The 24,890-nt window shown below is 39.3% G+C and overlaps 1 protein-coding gene across 2 annotated transcripts in view; it reads right to left on the bottom strand.

The window, feature by feature from the left end:
• The window catches only part of TNKS2 (tankyrase 2), a 61,774-nt gene that overhangs the window by 8,857 nt on the left and 28,027 nt on the right, over positions 1–24,890 (bottom strand). The window contains exons 12-23 of one of the 2 annotated variants that reach the window (XM_079794128.1): positions 23,173–23,344; positions 22,815–22,894; positions 21,073–21,218; positions 20,000–20,165; positions 17,182–17,401; positions 13,614–13,723; positions 12,738–12,926; positions 10,461–10,713; positions 9,476–9,558; positions 8,141–8,261; positions 2,908–3,005; positions 1,965–2,039 (exon numbers count right to left, since the gene is read on the bottom strand). In XM_079794128.1, coding sequence (XP_079650254.1) covers positions 1,965–2,039; positions 2,908–3,005; positions 8,141–8,261; positions 9,476–9,558; positions 10,461–10,713; positions 12,738–12,926; positions 13,614–13,723; positions 17,182–17,401; positions 20,000–20,165; positions 21,073–21,218; positions 22,815–22,894; positions 23,173–23,344 — 1,713 coding nt within the window. The remainder of the gene's footprint in view (positions 1–1,964; positions 2,040–2,907; positions 3,006–8,140; positions 8,262–9,475; positions 9,559–10,460; positions 10,714–12,737; positions 12,927–13,613; positions 13,724–17,181; positions 17,402–19,999; positions 20,166–21,072; positions 21,219–22,814; positions 22,895–23,172; positions 23,345–24,890) is intronic. The other variant, XM_079794129.1, reaches the window with a different exon arrangement.

Raw genomic sequence — 24,890 nt, 5'->3', positions numbered from 1 at the left:
TCGAGGAATACAACAGGCACAAGGGGATTTCATTTAGGTAAAAAAAGTAACACAATTAAAAGTCTTACCGTTGAAAAAAAAATTTTCATTAAATATTGCATTAAAATATATTATAGAGGAAAAAACAGCTTTCTCAAATTCAACTACTGGCATACCTCAGAGATATGGTGGATTCATTTCCAGACCATCACAATAAATCAAGTATCACAAAAAAGAGAGTTGTTATATTTTTGTTGGTGGAGGGTCTGGCCTTCAACTTGCAAAATTTGTGAAGCTCAATAAAGTGAAGTGCAATAAAGCGAGGTGTGCCTGTATTTTGGAAATCAAACTTATGTTCTCTCTCCTGCCCTCACCCTTAACAACTGCTTGTTACTGTTTGCAGACAAAGTACACTTGACTGAAAATTTGCTTGTAATAGGCATAATTATTTGTTTTATTAAAAATTATTATATGTGTCCATGAGTGAAAATATCAAGATGTCATTCTTATGTCATCTTATATAATAAAAGCCTAATATGCTAAGTGTCCGACTGTCCGTTTGACCAGTCGCTATGATGTGCACTGACCACCAGGGGGCAGATGCTCCAACCAGTAGGTTAGCTTGCTGCTGGGGTCTGGTTGATTAGCACTGGGCAAGATGAGCCAGACACGCCCTAGAGCTCTCCTGCGGTCCCTCTGACTGGCCTGCACCCTCTCGTACTCCAGGACCCCTTGGGGGAGGTCATAGAGCTGGTTTCGGCCCGATCCCTGCAGGCCAAGCCGAGGGACCCCACTGGTGCACAAATCCATTCACTGGGCCTCTAGTACTATGATAAAACTAACAAAAAACATTAGTCCCAACCCTGGCCAGTCCTGGGTTTGATTCCAGTCAAGGGCACGTGCCATACCTCGGTTGCAGGCAACCAATTGATGTGCCTCTCACATTGATGTTTCTGGTTCTCTCTGTCTCTCCCCTGCCCTTCCACTCTCTCTAAAAATCCATGGGGAAAAAAATATCCTCAGGTGAGGATTAACCAAAAAAAAGAAAAAAGAAAAGGAACACACAGAAATATGATCCTTTACTTGAATAATGCAATTGTTTTAAATCATCTAATTTCTAATAGTATGAGCATAGCAACCTCAATGTATAGTTTTAGTATTCACTAACTCTAAAATACAGCATCTACTATTATACTCACAATAGTATATTTGTGAAACAGTAATACAACAACTGAAAGATGATGCTCACTCTTAAGTTTAAAATCTAGGTATTTGCCACATTTTAATTCTAGCCATCTTATATTTATAATGATTAGGAATACCAGTATATCAATGTAAAAAAGAAAGAATGTATCAATGTAATTATTACAAAATCATTATGCATCTCAAGTAAAATGTACACTTTTTGCTTGCTATAGTTAAAGAAAAACAGCAAAGTTGGAAAAGGTCCTGAGAAGAGTTACTGGTATCAACAAGGAGACAGGACTTTCATTAGAATGACTTAAAAAACATTTTTGAAAGACTGTTTTTGGAAAAGATGAAGGTACTATTAAAATTATAAAAAAGTTATATGTGTGTTGACTCACAGAAACCTGGAGTAGCCAGTTAGGACGAATAAAAAAAGCATGATATAACTATAAAGATGAATTCCTTTTATGAGCCACAAAAAAATTCAGCTTTGTTACCACAGAGTACCTTAATAATTTATATAAAGTCCTAATTCTACAGGACTTATCATTACCCCAAGATAAAGCATAATCGCTAAACTTGAATATTTCAACAAAGACTGAATTACTGATCATAAAAACAGTACAGGGTTTTCAGAATCTTAACCTTTCCAAGGGTATATTCTTTCCCAAAATATCCCCTGTGCCGTATCACAGACTTATTGGGCTGGAAAGATCATTATATTCTTATGAAAGTTAATTATGGTTTTAGGCTTTGAAAACTATGGTCTCAGCAAACTATTTTTATTAACTTATTACCTTGAGAATATTGTATCTGTTGAAGATTCCACCTGCATGACCTCCATCTCTGTGCTCTCGGACTGTACTTTGCATCTGATGGAAAAGAACATTTCAAATATTTAGCTATTATGTCTTTTCTGATTTGGGGAACATGGTGCTTGACTTATATGATTCTATTTTTGAATATAAAATGGATTTTTAATATTTTTTTGGTTTAAGAAATATGAGTTCTATAAGTTAACAAGTACTATTTTCTAGTGATAGCTGTTAGCTAGTACAACCAATCTGAAAACATATTTATAGGTGAAAACTAAATAATGCAAACTAAAAGAAGAAAAAACAACAAAACCACAGGGAGCTAAACATACAAAGCTAACTAACCACTTGACATACTAAAATACAAAGGTTTTATTTGTTCCCATTTGTTTTACCCTAATAAAGCACAATTTGTATTTTATCAAGAGTTGGAATTTCTTGGGTTTTATAACTAAGTTTCACTCAATTTTGTATCTTTGTGCTCAACTCACACATATATAGGGTACATGTTCTTCAAAGTGTAAAGCACTATTAAAAGGTTTCAGTGGATCCATTAGTTTTGTAGAAAGAAATTGGAATAAAAATTTTCTGAGTGTGTCCTCCACTATTCTGGGTCCTGTCTGAGATACTGGACTTTGCAATTGCCTTCATGAAAGGAGGTGACATTAGCATCTTCTTTCAAACGACAGCAACCTCTTCTCGAATGGAATTCTGTGTTAGCATTAACTGTAGTGCTGAACTGGAATTAAGTTACTGGAATTAAGGTTTACTGAGGGAATCTATCTTAAATGCTCATTTTGAAAGTTTTGCAGGTAGAAAAGAGTTAGGGACAATTAAAATACTCTACGACATTTTCAAGTGTATCTGGAAATCTCCAGGAAACTTAGTTATTGAACCAACATTTATTTAAGGTATATGAACATACCTCTTCCTCCACAGACTGAAACTCTTTATCATCGGGAGACAGATCTATAAGAATTGTTCCACTTCCAGAAGTGTTCAGAGTTAAGTATGGATTAAGACCTATCAAATGAAATTTGAAGGCAAAAATTCATTTGCAAAAAAACCCCAAACAAACAAACAAAAAACATCAACCAAAAATAACCTGATTTATCTGATGCTTACTACCAATTTTAAAAAAGTTTTAGATTTCACCGTTTTCCCCACTAATGTCCTTTTTGTATTCCAGGAACCAAAACAGAACATTACACTGCATTTCAACTACTAATTTGACCTGGCAAGTCATAAGGGTTTTGTGGGAATAGTTCAGAAAACCATTCTATTCTTTTTTTTTTTTTTTAACATATTTTATTGATTTTTTACAGAGAGGACGGGAGAGGGATAGTGAGTTAGAAACATTGATGAGAGAGAAACATCGATCAGCTGTCTCCTGCACACGCCCTACCGGGGATGTGCCCACAACCAAGGTACATGCCCTTGTCTGGAATCGAACCTGGGACCCTTCAGTCTGCAGGCCGACGCTCTGAGCCAAACTGGTCAGGGCCTTTCTATTCTTTATCTCCTATTCTTAATGATTTTGTCTTCTTTAAATTATCTCCTTTATTAAATGTGCAGCCCTTTCAGCATTTAATCCCTTTATTTTTTGTAACTATGAGGAAGAATTATGACAGAAACTTACATGACCTCAAGTAATTTTAAATCATCCTAGAATAAGAACTCCATAAAGTTTACTAACGACTGACACTTATTCTGACCCATAATACCAGTAGATTCTTTAATTCAATGCAGTGAATTTGTCTTATTTCCTGAGTATCAATGGTCAAGATAACCACATATATTTTTCTAACTTTACTCTCATAAAACTTTAAATGGAATCTTAAACAGAATTTTCCCATTTCTTTGGTATATTTATAACAATTCTCCTTTAATATCTACAACAAGATCTCCAAAGCTCTGCTGTTTTTCCAGGTATGGATCAAGTCCTTTATTGCTGGGTCATGGCGGGCGGTTTGCTTCTGGAGGTTAAGAGCACTATTCGAATTCTGAGTTCTGGTCTGAATAACTGGATTATCACCAACATACTGCACTCTTATGAAGATTTATAGGCATGGCTGAATTACAAGGTCTCTAGGAAGTACAGAGGTGAATAGGTTACAGCAGAATAAAGACTTAATAAAGACTGATAAATGCTAGAATAAGGCATCTTTGGACCTCCCTGAAGAAAGACGTTTATCAGTGTTGAAATATAAGGACAGGTAATCTATTGACTTGCTGCACTAAATAATAGCTAATAAGGCTTTTATGTCAAGAACCAGAGGTGGCATGGAGGTAACATATACTTGCCACTTGGAGGCAGTATCTGTTTCCATCATGGTTTCCTGAGCCTTTCAACAGTCTTAATAACTGTGTGCCACATACTATGATGTATTTAATGTACAAACACTGCCTGCTTTCCTTTTTAACCCACCTCTTTCCATCACACTTGCTACCTTACCAGATGGTTTTATTGTAGTAGAGTCAGGATGGCAGTCTACAACTGAGGGTTCTAGTTTCTTATTTTTGACTAGAGGCCCGGTGCACGAAATTCGTGCACGGGGGGCGGGGGGGGGGCAGCGGGGAGTGTGTCCCTCAGCCTGGCCTGCACCCTCTCCAATCTGGGACCCCTCATGGGATAACCAGCAGTTGGACATCCCTCTCACAATTCAGAACTGCTGGCTCCTAACCGCTCACCTGCCTGCCTGATTGCCCCTAACTGCTTCTGCCTACCAGCCTGATTGTCCCTAACTGCTCCCCTGCTGGCTTGATTGCCCCTAACTACCTCTGCCTCGGCCCACACCTGGTACCCAGGATTCCCTCCTCCAGCTGACCACAGGCACCCAGGATCCGGGCTTCCCTCCCTCTGGTCAGCCATAGGCGCCCAGGCTGCTTGCAGCCTTAGGGGATGGTGGACAGGGGGCTTCGCCTGTGCTGTAGCTGCAAGTGCTGGCACCCAGGACTGCAGGGTGGGCGGCTTCTTTGTCTCCCAGGCCACAGCCAGCCACAGGTGCTGGTGCCCGGGACTGCAGGGTGGGCGGATTCTCCATCTACCATGCTGTAGCCAGCTGCAGGTGCTGGCACCTGGACCGCAGGGTGAGCGGCTTCTCTGTCTCCCAGGCCACAGCCAGCCACAGTTACTGGTGCCCAGGTCTGCAGGGTGGGTGGCTTCTCTGTCTCCCAGGCCACAGCCAGCCACAGGTACTGGTGCCCAGGACCGCAGGGTGGGCGGCTTCTCCATCTCCCGGGCTGCAGCCAGCCTCAGGTACTGGTGCCCAGTTTCTCCATCTCTCCCAGGACGTATGGCGGGTGGACATGGGGTGGGCAGCTTCTCCAGCTGGCTGTAGCCTGCGATCATAGGGCAAGTGGCTTCTTCATCTCCCAGATCGCATCCACCCTCAGGTACTGGCACCCGGTTTCTTGTCTCCCCCAGGACGTGGGGAGGGCGGCTTCTCCAGCTGGCTGCGGCTTGGGATCACGGGGCAGGTGGCTTCTTCATCTCCCAGGTCGCAGCCAGCCTCAGGCGCTGAGGCCGGGTTTCTCAGTCTTCCCCAGGAGGTGGGGCAGGAGGACCTGAGGTTTCTGCTGCTGGCTGCAGCCTGGGATCACAGGGCAGGCAGCTTCTTCATCTCCCGGGCTGCAGTCAGGCTCACAGGCACTGGCACCTCGTTTCTTGTCTCCCCCAGGACGTGGGGTGAACCGCTTCTCCAGCTAGCTGAGGCCTAAGATCACAGGGCAGGCAGCTTCTTGGTCTCCGTGGCTGCAGCCAGCCTCAGGTGCTGGGGCCCGGTTTCTCCATCTCCCCAGGACATGGGGCGGGCGGACCTGAGGCTTCTGAGGCTGGCTGCATCCTGGGATCATGGGACGGGCAGCTTCTTCGTCTCCCGGCCGCACCCAGCCTCAGGCGCAGGGCCCGGTTTCTCCGTCTTCCCAGGACGTGGGGCAGGTGGATGTGAGGCAGGCGGACCTAAGGCTTCTGAGGCTGGCTGAGGCCTGGGATCATGGGGCAGGTGGCTTCTTGGTCTCCGTGGCTGCAGCCAGCCTCAGGCGCTGGGGCCCAGTTTCTCCGTCTCCCCAGGACGTTGGGCAGGCGGACCTGAGGCTTCTGAGGCTGGCTGCAGCCTGGGATCATGGGGCAGGCGGCTTCTTGGTCTCCGTGGCTGCAGCCAGCCTCAGGCGCTGGCGCCTGACTTCTCCAACTCCCAGAGACCGGGAGAGGCTGGGGGGCGGGGCTGCCGCCATATTTTCAGTTTAATTGCATACTCACTCAGATTGGATGGTGGGCGTGGCTGGGGCGTGGCTGGTGGGCGTGGCTGGTGAGTGTAGCGGAGTGATGATTTGCATATTACTCTATTATTAGATAGATACTATTTATATTTATACTAAGACTAGAGGCCCAGTGCACGAAATTTGTGCATGGGAGGGGGGGGTCCCCTCAGCCCAGCCTGCACCATCTCAAATCTGGGACCCCTCGGGGGATGTCCGACTGCCGGTTTAGGCCCGATCCTGGGGATTGGGCCTAAACCGGCAGTCAGACATCCCTCTCACAATCCTGGACTGCTGGCTCCTAATCACTCACCTGCCTGCCAGCCTGATCAGCCCTAACTAGCCCCCCCCTGCTGGCCTGATTACCCCTCACTGCCTCTGCATGCCAGCCTGATTACCCCTAACTGCCCCCCGCTGCTGGCCAGGTCACCCCCAAATGGCCCCCCTTCCGGCCTGGTCACCCCTCACAGCCCCCCGCTGGCCTGGTTGCCCCACAAAGCCTGCTTGTTCAGTCATCTGGTTGTCCCTCACTAATCCCCCTGCCGGCCTGGTCGCCCCACGCAGGCTTGTTCAGTCGTTTGGTCATCCCTCACTAACTCCCCTGCTGGCCTGGTCATAGGCAGCCATCTTGTGAGTGCGTGATGGTCAATTTGCATATTACCTCTTTATTATATAGGATTCCAGGGAGCCATGGGGTTTCCCTCCTCTTTTTTTAAAAAAATTTATTTTATTGATTTTTTACAGAGAGGAAGGGAGAGGGAAAGAGAGTTAGAAACATCGATGAGAGAGAAACATCAATTAGCTGCCTCCTGCACACCCCCTACTGGGGATGTGCCTGCAACCAAGGTACATGCCCTTGACCGGAATCGAACCCGGGACCCTTGAGTCCGCAGGACAACGCTCTATCCACTGAACCAAACTGGCTAGGGCCCCTCCTCTTTATCATATAAAATTTTTGTCATCTATACTGTAAATATTCAAGACCATCTTTAAACATTTTGCCCTACACCCTACCAGGTAAGTAGGATGCATTTATCTTGAATTGATCCTATTTCAGACTTCTAGTATACAGCATTCCTTAGCTTGTGTTACCTAAATTTTTAGAGGCACTCCTTTTCCTTCTTTAAGAGCTAGACCCTCTTCTGGTAGGTATACATTCTTTCCTGAAAATTTTCATTTTTGCTAATGGAGGATTATCTTCAATCCTAGTTGTACAGCCAGGATTTCAATTTCAGGATGCTTCTGACCCCAGGGTAAATAATTTCCTCAATTTAACAATGAACTTAAGATGTGATTTCTGAAACTTAAATTAATTCACCTTTTTATACTCAGGACCTGGTACATAGGAAGGGTTAACATCTGTTGAACGAATGCAATTTGCATATTCCTTAAGCATCAACATCCAGGAGAAATAAAAATATTCAACTTTGTTTTGTTAAATTTCCTCAGTTGCAACATTACTGTTTCCCTGTATTTTCACTGCAAGTGTTTAGAATTTAGCTATTTACTACAAAAGAGAAATTTACAAGCTCTTTTATGGGCAGTCCTGAACACCTAATCATTACCTATTACTAAAAGATACCAGATATCCAAGTTTCAGATCTTTTAAAATCAAAACTTTGGAGCTAGAATAACTTCAGAAATAACTGAAAAGAAATAACAGCGCTAAAACAATTCCTAAATTTCTGAATGGCCCAGAAGTTTTCTTAGGTTCGCACAGTAAATAGCAGCAGCTCAGGAAGCTTAGTAGTAGCAGAGTTAAGACTTGATTCCAGGTTTCCTGGAGCTCTTCCTATTAAATGGACTCTTACAGATTTTTAAATGATCAATTAGTAAGTTGAGGACTGTCTTTATGGAAACTGTTAAACTGATGATAGCAATGATTTAAAATGAAATACCTTGTTGTCCAGAGATAAGTCTCTCAACTCCTTTAATTAATTTGTGTCTATGTCCATAAGCATTGATTCCAATCTCCTTCAGCTCCTTGTGCCCCATCTCAACTAATACATCCAAAGTGATCTTACAAAAGAGAATAAAATATTTAGAAGACTTACTCATTTGGTGGACATTCATATATTGGTGATCTCACAGTGTACTAGATTCATACATTTACTTCACATTAATTTTTGAACAGCTTAGGAATGAAAATAAATCAGCTGTTAAACTGAAACAAAACGAAAAGCTGCAGCTAATTAGCTAACTAGCTAATTTAATTATACAAAGTTGAGTCATGAACTACCAAAAATATCACTATCATTTAGCATAAGAACCTAAGAACAAAGCAGCAAAACGAAAAATGCACTTTCAAATTAACCATATTTAGGTATACTATTATATCTTTTCCACCATCCCTCTACATCCAAGTCATTTATACAATGCTTTTAATTGTTCCTCCAGGCTCCAGACTGTGCTTCTCCATCACTGTTCAAACTAATCCTTTTATCTCAATTATATTATTCCCACTTTGTGAAACTAAAGACACTTTAAAAAATCATCTTCTGTTTATACTATGTTTTCTCTGGAATCCAGCTCACAGTAACCTTTTCTTTCTTTGCATTTCTAAAATAGATGCTAAAAACTTAACTCTTCATATATTCTTGCTATAGCTCTATAACTAGATCGGAAGTTCCTTAGGGTACAAGTCCATAGTCACTGTTATGTTCTGAATAAAAAAAAAATCTGTAATTATATTCTGACAGAGTACTGTAAATTGGGACTATTCTAGAAAAGACCGGATATATAGATGGCATATCTATAGGGTACCTAAAAAAAAAGTATACACACAGTTTGAAAGGCAGTGTTTATTGAAATACATTTCATTTTTTAATTGAGCTATCATCTGTTAAAGTGTGTATACACTTTTTTGGAACACCCTGTATATAGAGGCTAGTGAAGTGTCAGGCTTACAGTGGGTAGTTACTGATAAAACAGAACTAAACAAAAAGGGCTCAAGGGTAACTTATTTTTGGTTGAATAAGCTAAACTTTGCATTCAAAAAAGTTATTTTACTATTACTACACGAGAGTAAATTTTATGTGCTAATAAACTGAACAGAAATTCCAAGATCAAGCCAAATTAGAAGAGTAATTGATTTCAAGTCTCTTAAAAAAAAACAAACAAAAAAAACCCTCCCTACGCTCCAAACAAGTGGAGCATTTATTTCAAGTATGCCCTACTTTTTCCTTGAGGTTCCATAAAACACCAAAACAAGCAAAAACAGTTAACCAACTCACCTGTTCTCGCTCAAATATATCCATTAGGTGTTCAAGCCCAAGAATTCTTACAAATTGAGTTATGCTAAAATCTACCCCTGGAACTGAAAAATAAAAAAATCCAGAATAAAAAAAATTCACACTTCAGAATATATATCAACATTATAACAAAGTTTTTGTAATATTACTACATACATAAAGAAAGTAAAAATAAAGCAAAATGTGAATAGCCACTTGGGGTATAATATTGAACAAAACGTTAAAAATTACAAAGAACACTGTAAGAGTTCATCACTTGACGAAACAACCAACAGGACACTCTCAGGTTAAAACAAATCTTTTAATTAAAATAATTTTATTTTTAACTATCTTTAAAGTAAGTTTCCATAGAGCTGAAACTACTGTTATATGTAAATTTATCTCCATTAAAGAAGCTTCCCTGTCTTTGAGCATGTAAGCTACTTCACAAAAGTATTTTCACAATGTCACATAAGGTGAGATAAATTTTGACAGGTAAAAGGTTAAAGAGAACAGCTTTTAGAGACTACAGATATGTATGTGTCTTTTTATCTTTTTAACCCTTTGCACTCGCTTGCTTTTTTCTCGATTCCTGCTACCGATGCTAACCGTGTCGAGTCACACTCGACATCTGAGTGCAAAAGGTTAAAATTGGGTATTTTGACATGGAATAAAAAGTATTCTATAAATCTGTATTCAAGAGGTAAATTAAGGCATAACTACTCAACCAAAAGGACTTCTAAACTTTTCAGAAAGCATATTTACATCTAAAGAGTAGGTTAACAGCATCAAGTCTCAACTTGAAAGGAGAAAATGTCATTAGGAATTATAATAATGCAAGGAAAATAACAAAATGCTAAAACTTTCACACTATGTTAATCTGATACTAACAGTTATATTTAAAGTTAAAAAAATGACTTTATAGCATTCCAAGTATCAAATATGTGCCTACAATGTAAGTTAGAAAGTTATTTTCATAAAATCTCACCCTCTTTTTTCTCCAAACTGGAAGCACCCTCTGTTCCACTTGAACTAACCACTGAAGACAGTTCAGAAAAGCTTCCAGATAAGTTATCGAGACTGCTGGCTGCAGAAAGACTTGATGGGCTGGATGGACCTGAAGACAGAGTATCTGCAGTGGCTCCGGGGCTCCTCATGCCATTGAGCACTTGAGGTTTATAACATGAAGGCAGAGCAGAAGGGGGCATGGCTGCTGTCAGCAGAGCACTGACATCATCTGCCTAGGTTACATGCCAGAGAGATGAAATCTGTTAAAATTCTACTACACCTAGAAGAATGCATTTTAAAATATGACAAAACCACTGCAAATTTGCTCTAGAAGTGCTTTTTAATAAAAAATGATTATTTTAAAAAGTGAAGCAAATAAGTGATATTCAGCTATATTGTTATTCAATATAAAACATAATTCTTCCAAGACACAGAATCAAAATTGTTAAATGTGGCAGAGCATTAAAAAAATCATAATTTTGATACTACAATGAAAAATACCAATTTAAAAAGGTAAAAGCTTTTAACACTCGCAATTACTCTGAAAGAAGTAATTTAACCTACATGAAACTTTAGCAAACATCATGATCGTTTGTGTCTTGGAAAATATTCAATGATATTTGTTCCTCAAAACTGAATGTTTTTTGGGGGTTAACAAAGATAATTATTTTAGTCAAATTTGCTAGAATTGAAAAAAAATCCCCAAATTTTCTGGTAGGTTAATTTAGTGACATATACCATTCTTTCATAATGCTCAATTAAGACACTAAGTAATTAACATTCAGCAAGAAGTAAATCAGTACTTGTTTTCATGGTTAGTGATTTATACTGACTACCCAATCCTTATCCTTTTGTTCCCCCCGAGTCTGAGGACTCTCATGGGACTCATAGTTTGTATATAACCTTTAAAAATAATATTAGCACCATTTATTTTTGGGTGCTTTTTATGTACCTGGTACATGCCAAAGACTTTAAGTACATTAATTCTCATATTAACCAAATATATTTTATCCCCATTTATAGATGAGGTAACTGAGGCTTAGAGGTTAGGCAACTTGCAAGATTGTACAACTAAAAGTGGTAGAGGTGGAATTCTAAGGCAGTCTGTTCAACTCTAAAGCCCACACATGTTCTCTAGAGCACTTTGTTTCATTGTCAATTATATTTGGTGGACTGATAAATGAGTGGACTGAACAAGAAAAGTTCACTTTTAAGGAAGTTTGGAATGGGGAAGACATTTCCCTGAAAAAAACATTGCAAATATGGTTGGGCTATCAATCTGAGAAAAATCTACTTAACCTCCAATGTATTTAAACTAAATTAGCTTTTCTTTTTTTTTAAATTTTTTAAAAATTTCTTTATTGATTAAGGTATTACGTATGTGTCCTTATTCCCCCATTACCCCCCACCTCCCATTCATGCCCCCACCCCCCTGTTGTCTGTGTCCATTGATTAGGCTTATATGGATGCATATAAGTCTTTTGGTTGATCTCTCCCCCTTACCCCCACTGTCCCCTACCTTCCCTGAGATTTGACGTTCTGATTGATGTTTCTTAAATTAGCTTTTCAATGTAACTTCTAACAATGGAATCTCTCTCAGTGAAAGCAGTCTGCAGAAGAGACTTCTCTTCCTACCTCAAGAATTTCTTCTCCTTTCCCTCACTGCTCTGGTCAATTTCCCCAGTGGTGGAGGCAAGACAGGTACCTGTGTTACAGTGGCCAAAGCAGAGGTAGACACTAGTATGGAGACTCCTATAGGAGTTCCCTCAGGAGAGGAAGAAAAGACTTCCATAGGAAATGAGAGAAACAAGCTTGTTTCGTGAACAATTCTGGTGGGGAAGAAATAGGAACTTTGGGATGAGGTAGTGTGGGAGGGAATCTACTAGAAGCAGGTTTTGTGGCTGCACCTGAGGGCAATGCTCCCAGCTGGGGAAATTCCTCAAGGCCCATGTCCTGTATTATCCTGCACCTGTATGCCCTGCCAGTATTCAATGGGAGCTTGTGCCTATTTTGTTTTCCCAACTAATATAAGTAGTTACACTTTGTACTTCCTTTTTCCATTTTACAAAGTACTTAAGACCCAGTAACTAATAATTCTATTATTTAGTTATTATATTTTAATACCAAAAAAGTTCTACATTTAAATTGGGCTAAAAAACAGATTTTACACATTCACCATGAAGACATTTTATATATACCAAGTGAATTTTAAAAAGCGAGAAAAGCACTGAGATTTTTCAAAGAGCCCATCACTTACTGAAACTAAATCTAAAGGTGTTTGTCCTTCCTGATTTTTAAGAGTAGGATCAGCTCCATGGGCCAACAATAAAGCACAAAGCTGTGTTCGTCCCTTTTGGGCTGCTTCATGCAAAGGTGTGAAAGCCCATTTGTCCGTGGCATTGACACATGCATTATACTTTATTAGTAAAGCTGCTACATCTACATGCTGTAAAAGAAAATATTCCTGTTACAGTCTGAAATTTTATTACACTTTAGTTCCTAAAAAGAAACTAGTCCTATACCTATTTTTCCATGTATTCATACTTAGTTTAGAAATGAAAAACTATTTCTCCCCAACATCATAATTTATGGGTAGTTAATTAAAAATTACAGTAGATATTTAAATTACTTGAGAAATTATCTAGAAAACACGAAGAATTTGACAAAAGAGTGAACTAGTCTGACTTTAACAATTTCTCAATTATTCAGATGTTATAACTGCTGAACAACAATTTATAAATAAGCAGCCTTCTTCGATTATCCAAATTATACTACTGGAGATTGTCAATACTGGTGGCAACATTTAGGGCTATAAAAAGTCAGGAATAATGCATCTGAACTACATATTCCTATGAATCCAATGAGTTTCCTAGGCACCAACAAATAAATCAACAGCTTAGTGAAAGTAAAAGATCGCTGGTAAGATAGTAAAATGAATGACAAATGTGCTGTACATCTCACAGTAGGCTTACAATAGATTCAGAATTGAAACTTGGAAGTTATTTAACCTCTTTAGCCCTCATATTTACTTCTCTATAAAATGAGAAAGTCAAGCTAAATTCCCATTGAACTGTAATACTGATTTTCACTTGAAAATCTCAAAGACTTTTAAAGGTAACATGGAAGAACTTACCCCATAAGATGCTGCATTATGTAAAGGAATAAGTCCTCCTTTGTCTTGGGCATTCACATCAGCTCCATGTTGCAACAAATACTCTGCAACTTCTAAATTATTATAGCCAGCTGATTTAGAAAAGAAGTAAAATTACTTTTAATTGTTAATATAAAAATAGTTACATATAATTATAGAAATATGAAATTCCCCATTAGAGTCTATTAACAAATTTATCTTATGAAAAAAAAATCTGCCCACTGGCCTCAAGTTAGAAGCTCTCAGGGATGATATTATTCATTTTAGAAAATCTGATTGATTTCACTGTATCTTTTAAAACCTTCTTCCCAAAGTCCCTGCCTTCATGTTGTTATATACAACTTCCAGAATTCAGATACATGGTCTCCAAGGCTGTGAGTTAAAGGCATTCAATCATATAAAAGCTAAGTTAGGACCTCAATGCAGAGCAGGAGAGAGCACCCAGCATGGGTCTTAGGACCCCAAGAACATGCTTTTATCTCTACAAGTCTGGCAGCAGAACCTATGTGTTGCTAAAACCATGAAGTGAAACAATATTTTATAAATATGCCATAACCTGTCATCTTTGAAACTGTTAGCTATCTTAATACATACTCTTACGGTATAGTCTGACACATACTCACAGATTGAAAGCAAATCTGGAAGTTAACTTTGCCAAAATAAAACCAGATATGATTTGAAATTTTAAAATAGTTGAAAATATTTTATCTACATTTAATTTTTATTGTAGATTTTATCCTTTTGCTGAAGGATCTAAGGCAAAACAATTTTAGTAAAATCAAGCAAAGAAAGACAAAACTACAAACTATTATAAGCTAAGTATTGCAGCACTGAATGTACAAGCCCTTCTAGGTCTTAAGGTGTAATACTGCCCAGGTGGGCAAAAATATTTTGTACATACAACATATTTGCCACTTACAAAAACAACAGAATTAAATAGTGATGTTAATGTTCTAGATAAGCTTCCATAAAAATTTAAAAAGCTAATATAAATAAATATGCACAGCATAATTCAAATCAGAGGTTAGGCCACTAGAAACTCCTGATTGCCAGTAGAAGCAGAAAAGCTTTTTCTCACCAGGTGGCTTATTACTTCCAAAATTCTCGAAAAGACACATAGATGGAGTAATACTTTTCCTCAGAGAGTGGGGTCCCAACTTATATGGGGGAGAAGTTAAAGGTAAAAATCACATCTAATCAAAATTATCCCTTAAACACTATGAACACACCCATACTGAGACTGAAATGAACTGGGAGAATAGATTTCCTTCTCCCATATTACACAGAGTGACAGAAACACCTGAATTATTTTTTTCTCTTTTTAATCCATGTTTTAGATAAAGTTGTCTGAGTCATATAGGCACAGGACACAAATCCACTGAACTATTAGCTGTGGCTCAGTTGATTTTAAAGGCCCATTCTCTAGCATCTTCAATGTAGCTGAAAAAGCTGTACTGAAACCACAATGTTGTATACCTGCACTAAAAACAAGGTGCACAGTGCTGAATTTTGGGTGAAAATTTAGAACAAATATTATGTACTCAAGTGTGTCCTCCAAAATTCCTATATTGAAGCTCTAACCACCAGTATACCTTAGAATGACTGTACTTGTAGACAGGGCCTCTAAAGAGGAAATTACGTTAAAATGAGGCCATCCTATCTGACTGGTTTCTTGTAAAAGATTGGGACCAACAGAGTGAGAGAGACGAGGATGTGTTCACAACAAAGAAAGGCTATGTGAGGACACAGCAAGAAGGTGGCCCTCTGCTAGCCAAGGAGAGGGGCCTCAGGAGAATCTAATCCTTAACATCTTGATCTCCAGAACGATGAGGAAATAATTTTCTGTTGTTTAAGCCACGAGTCTGTGGTATTTTATAACTAATACTAGAGGTCCGGTGCACGAAATTCGTGCACGGAGGGGGATGTGTGTGTCCCTCAGCCCAGCCTGCACCTCTCCAATCTGGGACCCCTTGAGGGATGTCCAGTGGAATTGGGCCTAAACAGGCAGTTGGACATCCCTCTCACAATCCAGGACTGCTGGCTCACAACTGCTCGCCTGCCTGACTTCCTGATTGCCCCTAACCGCTTCTGCCTGCCAGCCTGGTCACCCCCTAACCACTCCGCTGCCAGCCTGATTGATGCCTAACTGCTCCCCTGCCAGCCTGTTTGCCCCAACTTCCCTCCTCTGCCAGCCTGGTCACCCCTAACTGCCCTCCCCTGCAGGGTTGATCGCCTCCAACTGCCCTCCCTTGCAGGCCTGGTGCCTCCCAACTGCCTTCCCCTGCTAGCCATCTTGTGGCGACCATCTTGTGTCCACATGGGGGCAGGATCTTTGACCACATGGGGGCACCCATCTTGTGTGTTGGAGTGATGGTCAATCTGCATATCACTCTTTTATTAAGATAGGATAGAGGCCTGGTGCATGGGTGGGGGCCACCTGGTTTGTCCTGAAGGGTGTCCCGGATCAGGGTGGGGGTTCCCTTGGGGCGTGGGGCGGCCTGAGTGAGGGGCCTGTGGTGGTTTGCAGGCCAGCCACGCCCCCTGGCGACCCAAGCAGAGGCCCTGGTATCTGGAATTTATTTACCTTCTACAATTGAAACTTCGTAGCCTGGAGCAGAGCCAAGCCTCCTGCTCGCTCCGTGGCCGGCAGCCATTTCTGTTTGGATTTGTTTACCTTCTATAATTGAAACTTTGTAGCCTTGAGTGGAGGCTTAGGCCAGCAAGGGCAGGCAGAAAGCTTGGCCTCCTCCGTTGCCTGGGAAACCCAAGCCTCCCTCCTGCTCTCTGTGGCTGTAGCCATCTTGGTTGGGTTTATTTGCATACTCGCTGATTGGCTGGTGGGCGTGGCTTGTGGGTGTAGCAAAGGTACGGTCAAGTTGCATATTACTCTTTTATTAGGTAGGATAAGAAATAACTTTGGTGAGAGGTTTATGTAACTTCTGAAAGTCTTTTAAGATTTTTTTTTCTGCTTGTGCTTAACAGCTATCATCAGAAGGAGGAAGGCTGGGTCAAGTAGGCATATTTTTCAAGTTTCTGTACCTAAAACTCATTCACCAAAAATGATTCAAATATGGTGACCTGAAATAAAGGTTCCAAAGCACACGTGGTGACTGGCAGAGCCTCTTTCAACTAACCTTACTGAATGTAACATACTACTACTAGAGTGATCATGAAGTACAGTTGCCCTGTACAAATACACTAGAGCTGTGGTCGGCAAACTGCAGCTCACGAGCCACATGCGGCTCTTTGGCACCTTGAGTGTGGCTCTTCCACAAAATACCACGGCCTGGGCGAGTCTATTTTGAAGAAGTGGCATTAAAAGAAGTTTAAGTTTAAAAAATTTGGCTTTCAAAAGAAATTTCAATCGTTGTACTGTTGATATTTGGCTCTGTTGACTAATGAGTTTGCCAACCACTGCACTAGAGTGTAACAGTGGTATTAGGAGATGTTTGATTTGAACCCTTTACATTTATTTGTAGAAGATATTTTACTCAGATAAAATGAGTCTTAGGTGTCACCAGCCTAAATCTGTGAAACTTCATTCCCTTACCTGCTAAATGTAAAGGTGTTGAATGTCGGCCTTGGGTATCACGGCAATTTACATTATCAGGAGAAGACAACTTCTTTACTCTGGCTAAACAACCCTTCTTGGCAGCATCTAACAAAGCTGAATCTCCCCTAAGTAGATCCTGGATATCAGTATCTCCATCTTTAACAAGATCCAAAGGAGTATTGCCATCCCTGTTTTTCTTTGTAGGATCTGCACCATGCTGGGCATGTGAAAAGAGAAAAAGAGGAACTGACTTAAGTTTGTCCTTGGTCAATGAAAAAACAGTCAATGTAACTATACTAAAGAAAACGATTGCTTACTGAGACTCTACCTTAAAGGTTAACAAGATTATTATCAATGTTTAATTTAATATACAGAAAGTTATAATAATAAAAAGGAATATAGAGGCAATCAAATAGTATTGGGGTTTTATAATACAACACTAGTCAAAATTTTAAACTACATTTAAAATAAATTAACTTTCAAATACACCATTTTTAGTTTCCACAAACATTGATAGGAAGTATAAATTTAACTTTACTCTTGTTTTTACTGTAAAATATCTACACTGGTACCTGTATTGATTCAGTACTATCAATTTTATTAGATTTAAATAAATCTGGCTTAGAAACAAGGAAGCATGGAACAGAGTGCAGAATCTCGGAGGGAAGGGCAGGAGAAGTAGGGGGGAGGGAGGTAACCAACCAAAGACCTTATATGCATATATGCATGGCCCATGGACACAGACAATGGGGTGGTGAGAGCCTGGGGCAGGGGAGTGGTGGTGGGCTGGAAGGGGTCAATGAGGGGAAAAGGGAGACATATGTACTACTTTCAACAATAAAGAATTATTAAAAAACAAATAAATCTGGCTTATAAATTATATAATCCATCAACTATTTTGAAGTACTAAGAAAAAAACATAATCAGAGAACTATTAATATAACGATAGTTGACTTTATACAATAATAAATTTACTTAACACTAAGAAGACAAACAATCCAATTGAAAAATGGGCAAAAAGCTCTAGCCAGTTTGGCTCAGTGGATAGAGCATCAGCCTGTGGACTGAAGGGTCCCAGGCTCGAATCTGGTCAAGGGCACATGCCTGGGTTTCGGGCTCGATCCCCAGTGGGGGGCATGCAGGAGGCAGCTGATCAAGGACTCTCATCATTGATGTCTCTATCTCTCTCTCCCTCTCCCTTCCTCTCTGAAATCAATAAAAATTTTTTTAAAAAAGGGCAAAAGACCTGAATAGATACTTCTCCAAAGAGGACATACAGATGGCTAACAGACATATGAAAAAATGCGCAACACCACTAATCATCAAGAGAGATGCAAATTAAAACTACAATGAGGTATCACCTCACACCTGTTAGAATGGCTACTATCAGTAAATCAACAAAGAACAAGTGCTGTTAAGGAAGGGAATCCTAATGCACTGTTGGTACAGACTGATGCAGCCACTGTGGAAAAACAGTATGGAGTTTCCTTGAAAAATTAAAAATGGAACTGCTTTTTGACTCAGTGATCCCACTTCTAGTAATATATCCTAAGAATCCCAAAACACCAATCAGAAAGAATATATGCACCCCTATGATCATAGCAGTGTTTACAATAGCCAAGAACTGGAAACAGCCAACCCAGATCAATAAAATAGAACCAGAAACATCGATACATGGAACAGACTGAAAAGTGCCCACCAGCAGATGCGTGGATAAAAAAGCTGTGGTACATTTACACAATGGAATACGGCTGTAAAAAAGAAAACTCTTGTTGTGGCTGGTGTGGCTCAATAGAGCATTGGCCTGCACACCAAAAGGTCTTGGGTTCGATTCCCAGTCAAGAGCACATAACTGGGTTGCAGGTTCAATCTCTGCCCTGGTGGGGGCTCGTGCGGGAGGCAACCAATCAATATGTCTCTCTCATATCTATGTTTCTTTCTCTCTCTCTCCTTCTCCCTCTCTCCCTTCTACGCTCTCTAAAAAGCAATGAAAAAAATATCCTCAGGTGAGGATTTTAAAAAAACCCTCAAAAAACCTCAGCCTTTGCGACAGCATACTAGATGGATCTGGACATGCTAAGTGAAATAAGCCAGTCAGGAAACACAAAAAACACATGATCTCACCAATATGTGGAATCTAATGAACAAAATAAACTAGTAAACAAATTAGAATCAGAAGCATGGTTACATGGAACAGACGGACAAATGTCAGAGGGGAGGGAGATGGAGGGGACTGGATAAAGAAGGTGAAGGGATAAGCTAAATAACATATATGTATAGTCCATGGACACAGACAATAGTGTAGTGAAGGCCAAGGGAGGGAAAGGTGGGGGCTGGGTGAAGGTGGGCAAAGGGGGGGAAATGGAGGACAACTGCAATATTGTCAACAACAAAAAATCTAAATAAATAAAATAAATAATAAATCCATGTGTGGTAAACATACTCATCTACACTAATAAAAAAGATGCAAATTGACCATACCTCCGCAATGACCACCAGCCAATCAGGAGTATGCAAATTAACCCAATAAAGATGGCGGGTTAATCTGCATATGCAGGCGGCTGGAGCGAAAGCCTGGGCCCCGAGTGCTGGAGGAAAACCGGTGCCGGCAGCCAGGGGAAGGCCTATTGCATGAATCTTCGTAAAACGGGCCTCAAGTATTAAAATAATGTTATTGACACTTATTCTGAAATCTAGGTAAAGAATTAGATACTGCTTCCTATTCCTTTATTATTTTAAATTTATATTAGACTTATAGAAATATTAAACATTTTCTACGTAATACACCCTGTCAACAGTAAGTGCTTAAATATACCTGGAGCAGGAGTTTGCAAATTTCATATTTTCCTTTTGCTGCAGCTTCATGTAAAGGTGTAAATTTCCATAAATCGGCTACGTTAACTACTGCTCCATGCTTAACAAGAAGTTCCGCAACTTCATAATGTCCGTAAGAACATGCATTGTGCAAAGGTACAAGGCCTCTGGAAAAAAAAAAAAGCAATGCAACACAAAGATATGTTTTAATTTTTTTAATTTTTTTTTAAAATTACTTTATTGATTAAGGTATCACATATTTGTCATCAACCCCCCCATTGTTTTAATTTAAATAATTACATAGAGCTGATAAATTTCTTGAACCATAGAAGAGATTATACTGATTATATAGAACCTAAATATTTAGTGAAAGCATAGATGGAATTATTTGGGGGGGGGCAAGGGGGAAATAGTTGAAATTGCAGAGAATGTATTAAATACCTAAAATTGTATATTTTTAAAGAAAAATATTATCAAAGCAAATTAAAACATTTTTAAATCAATCACACTAATATAATCTCCTTGGTCATTATAAAATACTGGAGGCCTGGTGCATGGATTCGTGCACTGGTGGGGTCCCTCAGCCTGGCCTGTGTCCTCTCACAATCCAGGATCCCTTGGGGGATGTCAGACTGCCGGTTTCAGCCCAGTCCCGGTCCCTGCAGGCCAGGCTGAGAGACCACCAGTGCACAAATCCATGCACCAGGCCTCTAGTATGCATATAAGATCTCTTCCTGCCTTCCCCCCCTCTCCCCTTCCCTCTGAGGTTCATCCGTCTTTTCCATGTCTGTGCATTGAGCATCTGCCCCTGGTGGTCAGTAAGCATCATAGCTACCAGTTGAATGATCGCTTAGGCTTATATATATATACACATACAGATAAGGCATTATGCAAGTAAGTATGTAAATGCTAACCATCATAAAATCTTAACTAAAATAAAGCAGCCATATTTAAGCTAATGTTAGGGAACAGACTTCCCTGAAAATAAAAGAACTACCTATCATAAAAATATTTTCAGATTTTCCTAAAAAGGTCTGATAAAAGAAAGAGACCATATCAATGGCTGGTACTTGCCCTTTGTCTTTAGCATGCACATCTGCTCCATGTTGTAGCAGATACTCCACCACAGACACCCTGTTATAGCCAGCTGCAAAATGGAGTGGTGTAGACTGACGCCCTTCGATGTCTCTGCAATTCACACTCTGAACAGTACACAATTTCTACAGGATGGAACACAACATACATATAATGCTACATATTCTGGTTTCTTGTTTTCATTCATTTAGTAGAAATTTCAAATGTCTTGAGTTATTTTCTGGCTTCATCAAATCAGCATCCTCAGAAACTATTTGCTCTTTATTCTTATTTCATCTTGTCATTTATTGAGAATCCCTCTGTTCCTCCCATCTATACCTATATTATCTTCTTTTGCTAAAACTAGTAGGTAAATTTTATCATTACCACTATTATTACTTATGTAAAGGTAATCTAAGTATCAATTATCAGCAATTGTAATTTGCATTTTTGGCAAATATATGTAGAGGTACATTGTATCATCAAAGCATCAGTAACATCTGGGGCTTGTAAAAAACTCAGAATCACAGATCCCATCTATGGAGTCAGAACTAGCATTTTAACAAGATCCCTAGGTGATCTGTAAGCACATTAAAGTTTGAAGATTACTCCTCTAGATCAGTGATTCTCAAATTTTCATATTCACTGGTTCCCACCTCCATATTTTCTAACTCAGTGTGCTGGGCTGGGGCCTGAAAATTTGCCTTTCTAACAAGTTCCTAGGTAGTGCTGATGCTGGTAGTCAAGAAATTACATTGTAAAATTAATTATATTGCACTACATGGAATAAACTAACTGCAGAATGCTATTGTTTCTTAATTGGGAGAATTAAGAAAATAGTCAATCAAATAATTTTTTGTGTTCTTTGGTTTAGGTAACAAAGCCTAGCGGGAAAAAGGCCATAAGAGTCACATTCAAAACACTCAAGAATATTCTGCATGAAAAGTATAAACATTTGGAGAATAAAAGCAACACCGATAATAAATCATGGTGCTAAAAAAAGGTCAAATGAAGCCCCAGTTGGTTTTGCTCAGTGGATAGAGCATCAGCCTGCGGACTGAAGGGTCCCAGGTTTGATTCCGGCCAAGGGCACATGCCTGAGTTGTGGGCTCAATCCCCAATACTGGGAGTGCAGGAGGCAGTCAATCAATGATTCTCTCTCATCACTGATGTTTCTATCTCTTTCTCCCTCTCCCTTCCCCTCTGAAATCAATAAAGAAATATTTTTTAAAAAATCAAATGAATATTATTATTAGTAAAACCCCTTTCTCTCTAAAAAAATTTTTATTTATTGATTTTAGAGAGAGAGGAAGAAAGGGAGAGGGAGAATTTGTTGTTCCATTTACTTATGCATTCATTGGTTGCTTCTTGTACGTGCTCTGCCTGGGGATCAAACTTGAAACCTTGGTGTATTGGGATGATGCTCTAACCAACGGAGCTAACCAGCCAGGGCACCTTATTCTTTTAAAGGAACAAATGTACAGGTCTTTTAAACAAAATTCATTTCCATGAACATGCAATTTATTTAAATTTGTGACTGTGGTGCATTTACAGAGATGCATGTGAAACTGAAGTTTCTTTTATTACTTAATGAATCTTATTTTCAGAGAACTAGATTGGCATTATTTACCTCTTAAAACAAGGCACATGTAAATAACTAGGCTCTTCATTATAACAGTACAGACTCATTAAACATAGTAAAAATAAAAACACAAAATTAAAAACATAAGATTGTATCTTACTTTCACAGTTTCTACATCTCCAGCCTTTGCAGCTTCCAGCAATTGTCGGTCAGCTTCTGAATTACCTAATGGGATACCCTCTAAAGAGAGAGAGGAAAGAGTAATTAACTACTACTTAGGAGGTAGAACCAAGCTTTAAGGGAGGAGACACCTTATCTGAAAGTAGAGTTCTTTCAGAGTTTGATAGATTATGTAGGAAATCCCTATGGGAATAGAAGAAAAAAACAGTATAATGAGTTAGGAAGAAGTAACAGCCAAAAGTTCTAAAAATGTTTCCTTTTACTACCAACTCTTACATGGTATGTGAAAAAATATAAAAGTTAATTAACAAAATTAATTTCATGGAAGCATGTAATACCTTGAAGAAGCTGCTGCACGTTTTCATTTCCCATTTGTAAGGCAGTAAAGCCCTGAAGGGATATGATATTAGGATCACAGCCGTAGCTCAGGAGTAGGCGGCAAGTTTGTAGATGACCACAGTGTGCAGCTCTGTGCAGAGAAGTCTGACCGAGGTTATCCAGAGCATTAACCTTAATAATGCAGACAAAGCAGAAATTAGCCTTCAATGCAAAATTTAAACCACCCAATCATGTATTTAGCATTTGCTAATTTAAAATTCTCAATTATTCTCTTAAGCCTATTCAAAGCAAGTATTTATGCACAAGTCTAGAACCTAAATTCACCAATTCATGATAGTTGACATCAGAAGGAAGATTCAATTTTGGGTTAAAAGTGTGAGATGTTGGCCGAAACCAGTTTGGCTCAGTGAATAGAGCGTAAGACTGCGGACTGAAAGGTCCCAGGTTCGATTCCAGTCAAGGGCATGTACCTTGGTTGCGGGTACATCCCCAGTAGGGGGTGTGCAGGAGGCAGCTGATTGATGTTTCTCTCTCATCGATGTTTCTAACTCTCTATCCCTCTCCCTTCCTCTCTGTAAAAAATCAACAAAATATATTAAATAAAAAAAAAGTGTGAGATGTTGAATAATAGTTGTGTTTAGCATTAAAATATTAATAAGTTCACTTCATTTAAAGCTAAACATTGCCTAAGTCTAATCCATGTATTTCTATGGCTGAGGTCCAGAAATGTGGACAATAACCTGAAAAGTATAGTCAGTAACAAAGCCTGAGATTAGATTAGCATGAAAACATTTATTTCTATTGGCTTAATCTTCTACCTTTTTAAATCATGTAAAATATAATCTATATATATAAATATATAATGGTATATTCACACAATGGAATATTTCTGAGCAATAAAAAGGAACAAATTATTGATTAGTGGCTGAATCTCCAAGACAGTATATTGAGGAAAAAGCCTTACACATGAGTACATATTGTATGATCCATAGACATGAAGGCCTTGAACAGGCAAATGTCATCAATGTAGGAAAAAATTACAAGGGGTATTGTCTCTAGGGGTGGAGATTGCCCTGTCTCTGCCATGATATAATGTTCTGTGTCTTGGTGATTCAGTAAATGTACATTTAAGATTTATGCATTAAATTGCATGCAAATTTTACATCTAAAAAAAACCCTGTAAATGAATATTGACCTCTAGATCAGCAGTCACCAACAGGTGGTCCGTGAGGTCCGAAAGGCTGGCGACTGCTGCTCTAGATGATGCCTATGTGGAAATATTTGAGAAGTGCACAGTAATTTGCAAATTACATTGAATGTGTCAAAAAATTAAGATATATTGATAGAGGGAGAACATTAATCTAAGTGGTAGGTATATAATTATCTTCTATAAAGTTCTTTCAACTTGGTTGTACTTTCTTAAATGTTCCTAATTAAAAAAAAAAAAAAATCACCTGTAACATTCCCCATTCATCCCTACTCCACCCCTCTCCATCAAGGAAGTAATTCCTCAAACATAACTGAGAAATTAAGTTTCTCAGTAATCAATCCTGTGGCCACTAGTGTTTTGAGAAACTGTTCAATTCATCTTCATGGAAGTGGAGAATATTTAATCAGGAATATAGTACGACTTTGTCAATGAATCCAAAACTACACTATAAATGGCTAATCTTCAGGCTTATAGGGCCTGAAAAGGCCATTTAAAATGCTCAGGGCA

This window comes from Cnephaeus nilssonii (assembly GCF_951640355.1).
Source record: "Cnephaeus nilssonii genome assembly, chromosome: 16".
Classification (NCBI taxonomy): domain Eukaryota; kingdom Metazoa; phylum Chordata; class Mammalia; order Chiroptera; family Vespertilionidae; genus Cnephaeus; species Cnephaeus nilssonii.
Note: the sequence above shows the minus strand (reverse complement) of the source record. Positions and strands in the feature narration are given on the sequence as shown.